Raw genomic sequence first — 15,625 nt, 5'->3', positions numbered from 1 at the left:
CATATGTACTGCACTGAGTAGGAACATTTAGTGCTACAAATCTACAAAGAAATCACTTTAATCTAACCTTTGGTGGTTCCTGTGGCAGAGAAACAGGTTCTGCAGGAGGTGGAGAAGCCGACTTCTCCTCAAGTTCTTCCAAGTTCTTCTCCTCCACTTGAGGTTTCAATTCCTCCGTTTTTGTCTCAGATTCAGGCTCAGGTTCAGGATCATGAGAAGATTCTTCCAAAGGCTCCTCTATTCCATTACTATGACAAGATAGTTTGTTCACATTCAAATGTTTAATTGAAACTACTGGTGGAAATTAAAGATTAATCCAATTTTTCAATCTTCAATTCTATGGGCACTTAATTATATGTAAATGGGTTTTATAATTATTTTGGAAGAAGATGTAGAATAGTAAGGGCCATAGAATAATAAATGATGGCAACATTGCCCCACTCCTTTACACTGATTTTAGTTCAGGGTGTCAATTGTGAAATTCCTAAACTTTACAAACATAGCAAATTCAGTGTCCTTGGCAATTTTTCCTATAGTTTAACAAAAATCAAAATGATTATGCATTAAGTTAACAACACCAACTCCTCTAAGAAGGACAGAAAACTGCATATTGCACTTAGCACATTTTAAGTAAGTATTCTATCAATTCTGAGTTATAAAGAGATTACCCAAAGAAAAGCTCTCAACAAAGAGATATATATTAATTTGCCCCTACTATCTCCATGGTTTTTCTAGAAAAACAAATGCCCTTTGGAACAATATAATAACATCCAATTTAACTTCTCAACACTAGAACCATTCTTACGTCACAGGGTGAGTTTCATAGTAAGCACTGTTGGCATTTTCTTGCACAGGTTCAGGGGATGGCTGCCGTTCTTCCTGTTCCTCTTCTACTTCCTCTTCTGATTCTGACAGACATTATATAAAATATAGCATCTCTCTTCAGGAAATTTAATATGAAAATTTTGAAAAACCTGAATTTTAAATTTTAGGACAATGATATAATTTAAAAGACTGCTTTTGAAACATCTGCTAATCAACAGCAACATCTCAAATTTCTCATCTTTTCACAAAGGGAAATAACTCAGAAGATAAGGTTTTCAAATTGTACTCCATACTGGTAAGAAGAATCATTTTTGTGAACAAAGCTATGTTTGAAAAGATTTTAACAGAATAAGATCATGAATGTGCAAAGGAGGGAAAAAAGAGTATTTCCCACTTTTAAAAAAGTAATTATGTTATAAGGATCTGACTTCCCTTACCTTCATCAAGTTCAGGTTCAGAATCACAAAATACTTCATCCTCGTAGCGGAACATATCATTATGAACATAAAATTTATTTGGAACAGATCCCTGCAGGAAAGGGGGGAAAATCTATCAATAACCACATACAATATTCAAATATGTATTTTGAAACCATGTATGTACACAATTGAGCTTTCAAAGAATTTCAATGGTCAATTATTTCTACTATATCATCCAAAATACCTAATATGTTGAATCACAAAATTTCTACTTCCAAGTTCAACATTGTCAAGCATATCCCATATAATTTCTCCCAATCAAGTTTCACAATTGGGGCCTTTTAGCCATTATAACTAAACCCTACTGAAATACCATTGGCTAATAATCTGAGCTCACATTGGGCCACCCAAGCATCTGTATATAGCCATATTATTTCCTATATCTTGTCTTTACATTCTTTTGCCTATTCCATGTTTTCACAGAACCTAGGGCCCTCAATTGGTTATCATTTATGGAGCACTTCCCTTAGATGGAGATTTTCAAAGGCAAAAAAATTTCTTAAAATAAAAGTTAATAGAATCCAAGGATTTTGAGTAAAAAAAAAAAATACCAGGAATGAGTAGCCTACTGGACAAGGTCATTATTTGAAGAGATAATTGTTACAGATAAAGCAGAATAGTCACTGCATTATTTTCTGAAAACTTAAAATGATCTATTTAATTTTAAATATAATACTAACTTCTTAATAGCCACACTGACAGACTAACAGCTGTCATGAATTATACCTTTAAAAATTAACAATGTATTTACTACCTGTATGACCTTGGACAAGTTACTTCATCTCCTAAGGCCTCTGTTTCCTCATCTGTAAAATGAGAGGATTGGAACAGGTGGCTCTAAGGCCATCTATTCTATTAAGGCTTTGAAGTCTAAATCTATAAGCCTATTCCTTTAATATATAAATTAAAACAACCAGAAGATATTTTTGTATGCTTAACTCGCATACAGTTACAACTACCGCACAGATAAAAATAAAAACTCAAATAACTTACTTCAGGAGCCAGGACAAAGGTCTGCATAAATTTCCTGTCTGGTTGTCCACTATTGGACAGCAAACCCATGACCTGCACAACTACTCCATCACTCAAGGTTGCATGAGCATCCACATGACGAATTTTAGTATGACACTCGCTGAACTTCAGAGACAATACCTTATGGTGAATATCCTTTTAAAAAGAAAAACAAAAATGCCAAGAGTCAATTAGTACTAATGGAAAAATACATTCATACTGTATAATATTTTCAATAATAATCTGGTAGCATAATGAAAAAAAATTTTAATTTTGATCCAATAATTCACTACTGGGAATAAAGTGGTATAATTTATAATGGCAAATGGAAGGAAGGAAGGAAGAGAAAGGAAAGAAGGAAGGAAGAAAGAGGAAATAATCTAAATGCTTAGAAACAGACTATTTAATAAATTCTGGCTTATAAAAGTTTGGAGGTATTTTGTTTCAGAATTGTGATTTCATCCATAAGGAGCTCTCTGATGATAATCTTTCTAACCAACACAAATTAACAAATACAATGGAACAATTAAAATGGAATACAGATATGAGTAATATAAAGAAATCTAGAAAGACATAAATTTAAAGAATGTGTCAACTACGATTAGAATAAATTTATAAAAATGAGCAAAGAAACCTGAGACATAAAAAGATAGAATAACTGATATTTAATCATAAACAAACTTTAGTTTTGCTGATATTTAAAGATAAATTTATAGTAAGATTTTAAAACAGACATCAAAAACATAATACTGATTTGTTATTTCCTAATACAATCCCTCATCATTTATGACCTGAATTATCCTAATTTCCAAACCAATTTACTTTTTGTATATCCTCCCACCAACCCAAAATCAACTCCACTATATATCTCTAAAATCATTGCTTTTATGTTATTACTCCCCTAGATGAAAAACAAACTAACCCAAAGAACCATATGAATTCTAAGCAAAGGATTACATCTGATTCAATGCTCAATTCTTACCAACTGTTTCAACTCTACCACCTCACCCACCAGAGACAAACACATTCACCTTCATTTTCATGCCAATATTCATTCAGTCACTCTTTTTTCAAAGCTAAATCTAACACAGAATCCAAACCCTATTCTCCTTTCAGGGCTTGGGTGAAATCCCACTTCTTCAGTCTTTCTTCATTAAAAAATGCAATACATGTAAAGTCTTTTTGATAGTAATAGAGCTTCACAGATTCTCTCATAACAATTTCATAACAATAATATTCTCTCTAACAATCTTGAGGGAAAAGGGTTATTATTAACTCTATTTTAAAGTTGGGGTTGAAAGAGTGCTTGTCCAGGGTCATCCCAAGTGTCTTGAGGCAGGATTTAAAATCTGATCCTCCTAATTTCAAGTTCACCACTACCTACCATACTACTCAACTACCTATCACCACAATGTACAATATAACTGTAAGTGATTAACTTTTGCTCCTTTGATTCCTACTATTATCACACACAATTAGGCAATGGAAAGTAGAGTGTCACATTACTCTCAATTAAACTTATGTGACTGTTATTGTTTATGCTTCAGAATAAGGATCAAACCTTCAAAGCTCTTGGCATAGAACTGGGAACATTAAGTATCTAGTATAAGTATACTGAGCAAATACTTTTGAACATTAAAGTGCTATGCTAAGTTTCCATTTTTTTCTATCCATTCCAATCCACATCCCTTGGCAAGGGGAAAAAAAAATCACCTACATTTTGGCCATACACAGCTTCCTGGGGCTTCCCGCTAGCATCCACTCCACCATGAACGTAGGAAGAATTCCTACCATAAAACCTGTAAAAACAATTGAATAGTTATTATTACATTCATCAAATGCTCTTTTCAAATTATACATGGCAATATTAAAAGTTAACCAAAAAATTTAGTGTATTAAATATAAACATGAAAAGGCTACCTCTTGACAAAGGAAATTGAAGCTACTGCCTTCCCTTAAGCTCACTCTCCTCCTCTTATCACATAAATCCTTGCTATCACCCTCACTCTCTCTTCTTTTCCCTCAGTATGTGATAAAGAGAAGTCCCTTCTTGCTAAGGCCAATTTTTTATATGACCTTTGACCTTAAAGTGTTTTCTTGTCTTCTGCAGAATGCTGCCCCATCTATCTTCACTCTCTCTCATTTGATTTCTTCCCCACAGTATTCAAAATACATCCATTTCCAAGTTTCCCCCATCTTAAAATATAGTATTAGCAAAACCCACATAGATCCTATCTTTCTCTCAAGATATCATTCTTTCCAACTTTCTCAGCCAAAGTACTACTAGAAAAGAGCAGTCTACATTTCTAATTTCTGCTTCCTTTCTTCTCACTTACTTTTCAACCTTTTGCAATCTAGATTTTGACCTCATCACTTAAATGAAAAACTATCCAAAATTACCCAAAATCTCTTCACTATTAACTCTGAGAATCTTAGTTCTTCATTCTTAACTTCTGGTAAATGACATAGTTTTGCCTGACAATGCATATTTCTATCAAAGATTTTGGTCCCACTAACCTGTAGCAATTTGAGGAAGGAAGGAGACTAGCAATATCCCCGGGGGAAAGGGTCATTTGAGCACTTTTTTTTTAATAAGGAAAAGAAATAGTCAAAAGGAAAAGACAAAGAGCAAATAGTTTTGAAAGTTATGTTGAATTAAAAGTATTGTAATAGATAGAGGTGGCACTGGATGGTACATGGGCCAGTTGCTTAATCATTCAGTGTTCTAAGCAACTTGCATTGCTACGCTGTACCTTACTGGAAGCATCTTATATAAATAAAATCCAGGTAATGTCCCTATCCCTAAATCTTAAAAGGAAAAATAAATTTAATGTATAATCTTGTTATATTTTCCTAACTTTATATAATGTTAATTAATATTACTATAATCATTTTTAAAACTTCCCCACTTCCGTAAAATACATCATCTTACTGATTGTAGTTTCCTAGGTTTATATCCTCAACTCTACTCTCTCACCATCCCCTATCCAAATCCATCTTTCTATGTTTACATTTCTCCTCCATATCACCATCTATTTGACACAATCACCACCAGAATTAGGGATTCATCCCTTCTCACCTGGATGACTGCAATAGCCATGTAGCAGTCCTCCACACAGCTGCCAAAGTGATTTTCCTTAAGTATCTCCAACTCAAATTCCAATAGATTGTCTATTGACTCCATGATACCACAAACTCTGTTCAGTTTTTAAAGCCCTTCACAATCTGATCCCAAACTGTCTTTCTAGTTTTATGATACATTCCTCCTTCCTTTTCCATTCTTACAATCCAGCTAATCTGGACATACCTTTCTCCATCACCTATACAAATCTTTTTGTGACTTCCCATTTGCTGCTGCCCTAACTCTTTATCCTGTGTTCATTTAAAAAAGAAAACTTATTGAGGTACACATTGTTTCCTTAGATAAAAGGCTAGACTCTTGATTAAGTGAGCCAAATTTGGGGACATTATTTCTTTTTCTTTTTTCTCAATAGTATTTTATTTTTTCCAAATGCATGTAAAAATAAAATCTTACAAAAATGAATGCTGAAAGTTATGTTCCAAATTTTTTTCTCCCAGTCTTTTTTCATACATACAATAAAACTCCATGTATCCAAAAAGGGTGGAAAATTAAGCATTTTGATTATATTATTATTATTATTATATAATAACAAAGATCCACAGAATTTAGAATTAAAAATAAAATCATGGGACAAAAACTAAGGTATTACATGGAATTACATTCAAGAATGAGAGAAAAGAAAAGAGGGATGAATAGAAATAATGACCTGTATGATACTGATCACAATAAAACTGCTTTTTAAAAAAATTTTAACTATTTTCTAATTACCTGTGCAAGTACTCTGGGGCCTTATTCAACAGAGTATAGTACTGCCTCACAAATTCCCGCCCGACGAGCAGGGGACTTGGCTTCTCCATCACCATTTCTTTGCTGCGCAATGTCAAATGCTGTAAAAGGGGAAAAAAATAACTACATAAGCAATTATCTTTTCAATAAGACAAACACTACAGGTGACATAATATGGAGAAATTATTCAAATGGACAAGTCATTAGAAAGGAATAAGGACAAAATTCAAGTGAAGCAATTAAATTTATCCATAAAATATCCCTTTATCTTCTCAAATTAAAATATAATGCAGATATAGATATGACTGATGGGAACCAGCATTTAAGCACATTTCCCTATAATGATTCAGGATTCTATCTCCTCTCTAGAGCCTTCTCATGGAGCCATGTGTCAGCCAAGGACCTTGCATCTCCATCTCCACTTTGACTTCTCTTCAGGACCTTTCCAACAAGTAATAATATTACTGCCTTTTCTGGCCTCATATTTTCTCAACTCACTGGTTTTGTTGGGAGAATTGGAAAACACTTTCTTTGTCTCATTGCCACTTTCAGACTGCCTTTTCTGGCCTCATATTTTCTCAACTCACTGGTTTTGTTGGGAGAATTGGAAAACACTTTCAGTCTCATTGCCCATCACTTAGTAACCTCTCTTCTTTTGAAGTCTACACAATTCATGTTTATAACCCAATGCAGATTCTGGCAACCATTTATCTATCAATTTCCCAGGACCATTCACTTCTTCAGTGAATACCCAGCTCAGTCTTTCTACTTGATCTTGCCCTTATACTAAGAAATTTGAATATACATATTGCTGCTCCCTTAAATATCCTAACCTTCCAAGTTAATAGCATAACACACTAATTATCATGACCTTCTCCATATGGGGCGGATCTTGTTTTCACTCACAATTCTTCCAATTTTCTGTTTATGAACTCCAAAATTCCTTTATCTAATGATAATCTTATACATTTTTTTGTCTGCACTTTACAATACATTGACCTATTTTTTCATCTTTACCTTTACAATCTCTAAGCTATCAACCCTACAATGGAGTCACTGGCTTCCCTCTTCCTTAAAAGTCCTTTGTCTTCTTGTCCTATCATTGATCACATGTTGCCAAATCCCAATCTTAGATTATTCCCAACATCTACTTCCACTGTTCATATTTATTCACTTACTGATGAAGAGTTGTAGAAAAAGCACAAAATTATAGACTGGGTTCACTACAAATTTATATGAAATAATCTCAACTGGATTCTTATTTTATACGTCAGAAAAAATTGAAGTCATTTGCCAAGAACTCCCTCTTTCTCTTCAATTCATCTCACAAAACTTGTTAATTTCCCCTCTCTCCTCTTTTATATCCATATTGCTTGAAGAAGTGTCTTCTTGTCAATGTCAATCTATCAACATGCAGACTTGGATCTCATCTCCTCCTATCTTGTCCTGTAGACTAACTCTTCTATTATCCACTTTGCTCCCTATCAACTGGCTCTTCTATGCTGCCTACAAACACAGCTATCTATCTCTCTCTTTCCTAAAAGATATCATTGATTCTCCTTCCCTTAAATGAACAAGAAAACCGAGAAAGGTTACACTTTGCCTACAGGCTATAAAAGTTCATTTTGAGGTAATTTAAAGAAGCTGATAGAGAACATTCAAGAATAATCTTAATGTCAAAAGTCTGGAAACAATATCACATGAAAGACAGATGAAGAAATCAGGAATATTTAACATGGAGAGGAGAAACATCAAAAGCACACATCAAAGTTGTCAAATATTTGGAGGGCTATCAGGTGCCATTAAGTTTATTCTGTGTTATTCAAGAGGGAAGAACTAGAAACAAAACTAAAGGAAGGAAGATTTCTAGAAATGAGAATTTTAATGATTAGAACTTTCAAAAGATACATCAAACTAGAAACAAACACATTATCAAAAGCAAAGCACACCTAGTGATCCAAAAATATGAATTATCAAAGAACTTCAAAATGTCAATAAACAAAAATGCTCAAAATAACCAAAAGAAGAAAAGCAAATTCAAACATGAATGAGGTTTTACTTTATACCTAAGGTGACAAAGATTACAGAAAGAGAGCACTCTATTATACTTATTTGTAAAGCCATGAATTGGCCCAAATGGTCTAGAAAATGATTTGATATTGTGAGTGGGGTTATTAAATACTACTCACATATTCTTTGACTCAGAAAATTCACTACTAAGCAAAAACATAGCAAAATATTCATAGCTGCACTTTTTGACTGAACAAATTTTAACATATAATGGCAATGTAATTTTATTGCAAATAAGTGAATGAGTAATTCAGAGAAAAATAAGAATTTGTGTGAAGTAATGCAGTAAACAGAACCAGGAAAATACACATAATGTATATAAAATAATCCTAAAGTTGTAGAACTCTAGTAGTTGAAGTGATCAAGAACATACAATGAAACATATGATGCCCTTATCACAAAGAGAGGGAGGGAGGGGAGGAGCGAGGGGATTTGAAGGTACAAATTATATATAATGTCAGACTGATTGGTAAGTTGATTTGGGGTTTTTTTGGGGTTTTTTAGGTTAAATAACTGTAATTCTTTCCATATTTGTCATGTTGTACAAGAAAAGTCAGACCAAAAGGGAGAAAAAAAAAAACCATAAGAAACAAACAAATAAACAAAAGATAAAAATACTATGCTTCTATCCATATTCAGTGTCCACAGTTCTCTCTCAGGATGCAGATGACATTTTCCATCCCAAGTCTACTGGAATTGTCTTTAAGTATCACATTTCCCAGAAGAGCTAAGTCCAGATTCAGCCATTCCCCAACTGATAAGCATCCACTCAATTTTTACTCAATTTGCACTACAAAAAGGGCTGCTACAAACATTTTTGCACATGTGGATCCTTTTTTCCTCTTTTATGATCTCTTTGGGATATAAACCCAGTAGTGACACTGATAAATCAAAGGGTATGCACAATAACCCTTTGGGCATAGCTCCATTGCTCTCCAGAATGATAAGATTATTTCACAATCTCATCAAAAATGCATGTGTCCAGTTACCCCACTTCCTCTTCAACATTTATCAGTATCTTTTCCTGTCATCTTAGCCTTGATTGAGTTTTCTTAACTATTTGTTTCAAGAAACAATTCAGTGAGGTAGTATTACAAAATGATTGTGATATGAAAACAAAAAGCATCAATACAACTTTTCTTGAAGGAGCAAAACAAAAAAATGAAGGGGCTCCATCACTGGAATCCCAAGCAGATGCTAAATAGGAAGTCAGCCTCTAGCTCTACAAACAAAAATGGAGGGAGTAGGAATGGAATTAGGGGATCCTGGAGAGCAGAGAAAGAAAAAAGAGTAGAAATAAATCAGTAAAGTTTTAACATGAAAAGAAGCACCTGGCTAGTCCTGAAAGGAGAGATAAAAAGATTTTAATAGGCAGAAACCAGGAACTATGTGATGTGATACAAGGATACAAAATGAGATAATTCAGCTTGGCTGAAATGTACAAAGTGCTTAAATAGAATTAAGAAGTTATGCTGTGGCCAGACTCTGGAGAGCCATATACATAAAGGTTAGGAGTTTGTATTTTATTCTATAGGTAATGGGGAATGAATAAAAATCTTTGTATATAGAGAACTGAAGTAAGAATGCCATTAGGAAGATTATTTAGGAAGTCATGTGGAAGATGGATTGAGAGAGAGAAACTAAGAGCAGGGAAATTACTTAGATTTTTAATGATATTATACACAAAAGGATAAGAGCCTTAATTAACTAGCGTGGTGCCACTATGAATGGACAAGAGAGGACACATTTGAGAGATACTACAGAGATAGAACTGACAAAGCTGTGGTAACTGACTGACTGGGGAAGTAGCAAAAGGAAACTGAAGCTTAGTCTTTGTTTAGTCTTTAACAGAAATGGAAAGGAGTAGGAGAACAATAAATTCTTTTTGCAATATGTAATGTTTAAGGTAGAGATTAAACATGTTTAAGGTAGAGATAACCAGCAAGAGTGAGAATGGAACTCAGAGGAGAGTCAGGATTAGAAACAGAGATATGGAAGAAAAGTGTGTGTGTTTAGGTAAGTGAAATCTTAGAAGCAGATGTGATCAAAGTGAGAACACCTAAGTAATGTTACCTCTCTGGGACTTCTATAAAACGAGGGGATCAAATTAGGTAAAACTTAAGACCTGTGAACTTTAAAAAGTGTGTGTGTGTGTGGTGTGTGTGTGTGTGTGTGTGTTTGTATGTGTGTGTGTGTGTGTGTGTGTTTGAGAGAGAGAGAAACTATTTCTGCATAATTTAGTTTGTATTGCTATGAATTTAATTTTATGCATGTTTAAACACTTTATTCTGAGAAGGGTCTAAGGATTCACCAGATCAAAGGTGTCTAGAACACAAAAAAGGGTGAAGAATCCCTGAATTAAAGATTAATTAAAGTGTTTTCCATCTAAATATATAATCCTCTGAGCAGTAATGAGGAAATGGAGGCAATGCATATAGACCACAGATAAATGAATAAAGAGGAATGGAGGAGGGGGGAGGAAGGAGAAAGGGGAAGGGATATGCTTAAGAAAGGATAAGAGAGGAAATAAATCAGAGTCTCAGATTTAAATCAAGAAGGGACCTTAAAAAATGTTTAGTTCACTGACACTTTTTAAATTGTGGGTCATGAGCTCTTCTGGAATCTTGTAACTAAATGAGTACAAAATTATGACATAAGTAAATATTTGACTTGTATAACTATTTTATATATCTATATACCCAGGGTCACATAAAATTTTCAGACAAAAAGGGATTGTGATGGAAAAATTAAAAAGCTCTATCTTAAACTATCATATTTGCCTCTCATGTGAAAACCTTTTCTGATTCCCTACGCTAAAAAAGTTTTCTTCCATATCTTACAGATCTTTGAAATATATATACCTATGTGCGTGCACACACACGCATACGCATGCATGCACACACACGCGCGCGCACACACACACACCCCTACCTTTTTAAAATTTTTAATAGTCTAACTTCTTAAAGGTTAAGACTTTTTTTCAATCCTAGGACCTAGCATAGAGATTTACAAATAGAAAGTGCTTGCATTCAACTAAACTTTTAACAAAAATAATTTCTTCACTAGAGCACATGACACAAAATATTTTAAAAATCACAGATGAAGGATAAGAATGAAAGAGTACTAATCCTAAACCTAATGAAAGACAAAAATTCATATTTTCACCAGTCCTCAGTAACCTGTTCCCCAATCTGAAGCTGAGTCAAACTGTATTATAACTCTACATCCCACATTTACCTCTATTTCCCAACTCAACTACATTAACTATCTTGTTTCCTAATTAGAAACATCCTCCACTCTAAAAATCCTAAATTTTGGGCTCCCATCTCCCAGAAACCCCTTTTTCAAAGCCTACATTTTAAAAAGAATTTTACTTGCATCACAAAGCATAAAACTGCTATCTTGCTCAGGTGCTGCTCCTTCTACTAAGTAGACTCTTTTTTTTCCCCTGCATAATATAGACCATTGCACAAACCTCTCTACAATCTGAAGAAACCAAGAGAAACTTTTTTTCTGAAAGTATTATTGGTCTGATGGCAGCAAATGCTTTATTTATTCACTAAAGCATTTTTATTAACAGTGTTTCTAAAAATTACATACTGCACAATGATGGCTATTGTCTTCAAATAATATTCTAAATATTGCAATATCCTGATTTGGTTCTGGGGGGAGAGAGGGGAGAACTAGGTGCAAGATGACTGACTTGTAATTGCAATTTCACCTCATGTGAAACTCATTCTGATGCAACAGCAACTTCTTTAAATATCTTTCACAGGCTAGAACAATAGACTGAATCTAAGACAAAGTTCTACAGATAAATGTAGAGTCTTACATTTTGAATACAAAATAATTTTACTAGCATAAGGCTGGCTTAGAGAGTAAGACAAATGTCTAGAGAGTTTTTAGTAGACTTCGAGTTCAATGAGTCAGCAGTGTGATGCATTAGCAAGAAGGCTAATGCAAACTTGAGCACCACTAAAAGGTACACAGTTTTCAGGAAATAGAGGTGATGGACATACTTGTATTCTGCCCTCTTCAGATCTCATTTAGGACGTTATGTTTCAAATCTCTGCACTTTGGTTTAAAAACATTATTAAATTGAAGTTTCCAGAGAAGAATAACTGAAATAGTAAAGAGCCTTGAGTCCAAGTTACATAAATAACTACTGAAGAAACCAGATATGTTTAGTCTGGAAAAGACAAAGCATGCATGACAAATCTTCAAGTATTTGAAGAGTTGTTAAAAGAAGACAAGGGAGGGAAATGGGAGTGAAGAAAATAAGCATTAATATAGCACTTACTGTGTGCGAAGCAAGCACTATGCTAAGTACTTTTACAAATATCTCATTTGATCCCCCTTGGAAGGTAGGTGCTATTATTTATTCTCTCTTATAGTTAAAGTGACTTATCCTGGGTTATACAGTTAAGTGTCCAAAACCAAATCTGAACTCAGGTTTTCCTGTATTACTGTACTACCCAGCTGCTGAAAGATTCAACTTGTTCTGTCTGATCCTCAAAGACAGAATAAGGAAGAACAAATGAAAATAGCAAAGAAGTCAATGTAAGCTTGATATCAAGAAAAAGTAAAACTACCCAAAATCAGGATTTGGATTCCTTTCGAGGTGGTGAGTTCCTGTTTCTTGCAGGTCTTCAAGAGAAGCTATTCTAGTGCTTACTAAGTATATTCTAGTGAGAATTCCTTTTCATGTAGAGACTTAACTAGATGGTGCTCTTTCAACTATCAAGTTTTATGATTTTTCTATTCCCTTTGGCTAAATTGCAACTTTAATTCCTTGGAAATTATGTTATTTCATGTTTTGAGTATGTATAACTTGACCAGAAGAATATCAGTACTAAAAAGTACTTTTCTTTATGATAGTACAAAAACTGGAAACAAAGAAGATTGCCATTTTACTGAATAGCTTAAAAAAGTAGCATAGCACATATGAAAAATGCCACTGTGCTGCAAGAAATAACAAGTATAAATGCAGAGAATCATGTGAAGATATGTATGAACTAAGTGAAATAACAAGGACAAACAAGTTATACAACACCGAGGTAAAAATGAAGTTAAATATTCTCTAAATATAATAATTACGTTTCGTCCAAGAGAAGAAAAAGTTGATCATCATTGAAAAGGGCTATTCAATTCACTAAAGTCAATCCAGATAACTTTTTCATCTATTTGATTTTGGACCCAAATGCAGTCTCTCCAGAATATACTTATATGACAAAATCTACAAATTGTATATCAATTCAAATATCATAGTATAGGTCAATAGACTTTCTTTATCCACTTGGTTTTCCTCTGTGGTTAGTTATAACTCATTTTTTGACAGATTATGGATTCTTATTTACCAAGCTTGACAATACTTAAGAGTTTAATGCAGCCAGTACAAATAGAAACATCAGAAAGACCTCACCATCTATTTGGATTCCTTTTCTAAATGCCCTCTATAAAGACATGAGAACAATCAATATACCAAACAATTCCTTTTACATTTTGAAAAGAAAACAGGTTTTTGCTAACTATATTTTATGGCAAACCATCCTTTGGACACAAATTACAGAGAAAACAAGATGCTACTGATTGATTTGTTGAATGTAAAAATTGTATTTGTTAACAGTGCATATGCTAGCTGTCTTCCATGCATGTTATAATCATAGATTTAGAGATAACTGTTTCATGTACCCAATTATAAATATTAAGCAAGGTATAAAATAGAGTACACCAAAGGCTAGGTGGTCACAGCACTACATATATAGGAATGTTAATGATTGTGTCCATAATGAAAAACATGGTTTTAACTATATTTGAAATACTTTTCTAGAGTAAGTTTTTGGAAGGCTGTTAATAATCAGGAAAACATCCAATAAGGTGACCAGAAAAACAAGAAACACAAACTCAAAACTCTTTAGATGAGGCTTAGAATTAAAGATATTTAACCTTAAGAGAAGCTGACAAGGATAAATAATTACCCTGCTGCTGAAATATTTGAAATGTTCTGTAGAAGAGGGATTAAGATTATCTTTATTATGCCTCGCTCCAAAGAGGAAAATTAGGATCAATGATTTACAATGACAAGTAAGCAAATTTTGGCTCAGTATAAAGAATATCTGGGAATGAATATTCTACAGACATCTAAAATTCAACATGTTCAACAGAAGGTTATTATCATTCCCCAAACTCACACTTCTTCCTAACTCCCTATTTCTGTTCAAGGTACTAGCATTAGCCAAGTCACCCAGATTTGCAATCTACAAATCATTTTCTACTCTTTGCTCCTTCTCACAATTTCTAACAATCACTGGTCAAATCCATCCATCTATTTCACACTACTTTGGGCTCTTAACATCTCTCTGCTAGACCACTGAAATAGCCTCCTAATAATTGGTCCTGCCATCTGCAAGGCCTTCCTTCAATTCATTCTGGGAAAAACTGGTGTTTTATTTCTATAGCCTAGGGTTAAATGTCACTCCTGAACTCAGGAAGCTCCATTGGGTTTTCTATTGCCTTCAACATAAAATACAAATCCCAGTTAGACATTTAAATCCTTTTACAATATTATTCCAATCTCTTTCTCTAGACATTTCTTATTGTTTACTAGTCTATATTCAATATCCTATCCCTAAGCCTTTTTGCACAAGCTATCTTACAAGCCTGGAATGGGATCCCTTCCTCCTATCCCCTAGAATCCTTATTTCCCTTCAAAACTCGCTCATGTGCCACAAAAAGTTTGGTCTTTCTCTAATTGTTAGCAGTGTTCCCACTCCACCTCAAATTATTTTGCATATAACTTGTGCTTATTATTTAATTGTTCACATGTTTCTAACAAAAAATAAGCTCCTCAAAGGTAAAAACTATTTTCCCTTTTGTCTTTGTATTTCCAATACCTAGCACAATGTAGGCATACAGCAAATACTTGTTTTCCCTTTGAAGTCAAGCATAATACATGTAATAAATACCTCTTCTACAGAGCTTTCAAATATTTCAGCAGTACAGTGATGGTCATATTTATCTCTGTAAGTCACTTCTGAAGGTTAAACATCTGCTAATTTCAAATCTCATCTACAGGGCTGGGTTTTCTTGCCTGTCATCTTCATGGATATTTTCCTGATTTTCAACATCCTTCATATCTAGCTCTAGAGACAATATAATTGGAAGTATTCAGATAGAGACTGATTTAAAAAAAAAAAAAAAAAAAGACAAGTAGCCATTCAATTTGGTCATATTTCTAGTCATGTCCATTTCAACTCCAAAACTTTTATTCTTTTTATATCTGATTTCTTTGGGAACCTAAATTTAAAACAGCTCTAAAGGGCATATACTTATCATGGTCTGAATGAATTTGCGCACACATGTGTATTTGCTA

General features: G+C 33.8%; 1 protein-coding gene across 3 annotated transcripts in view; it reads right to left on the bottom strand.

Moving 5' to 3' along the window:
- G3BP2 (G3BP stress granule assembly factor 2) overlaps positions 1–15,625 on the bottom strand; it is a 40,044-nt gene that overhangs the window by 11,381 nt on the left and 13,038 nt on the right. For 2 of the 3 annotated variants that reach the window (XM_051967622.1, XM_051967620.1), the window contains exons 2-7: positions 6,166–6,284; positions 4,033–4,114; positions 2,298–2,471; positions 1,263–1,353; positions 806–908; positions 68–248 (exon numbers count right to left, since the gene is read on the bottom strand). In XM_051967622.1, coding sequence (XP_051823582.1) covers positions 68–248; positions 806–908; positions 1,263–1,353; positions 2,298–2,471; positions 4,033–4,114; positions 6,166–6,260 — 726 coding nt within the window. In that variant the 5' untranslated portion in view covers positions 6,261–6,284. The remainder of the gene's footprint in view (positions 1–67; positions 249–805; positions 909–1,262; positions 1,354–2,297; positions 2,472–4,032; positions 4,115–6,165; positions 6,285–15,625) is intronic. The other variant, XM_051967621.1, reaches the window with a different exon arrangement.

Source organism: Antechinus flavipes, chromosome 6, assembly GCF_016432865.1.
Source record: "Antechinus flavipes isolate AdamAnt ecotype Samford, QLD, Australia chromosome 6, AdamAnt_v2, whole genome shotgun sequence".
Classification (NCBI taxonomy): domain Eukaryota; kingdom Metazoa; phylum Chordata; class Mammalia; order Dasyuromorphia; family Dasyuridae; genus Antechinus; species Antechinus flavipes.
The sequence above is the reverse complement of the archived record's forward strand: the minus strand, read 5'-3'. Positions and strand labels throughout refer to the sequence as shown.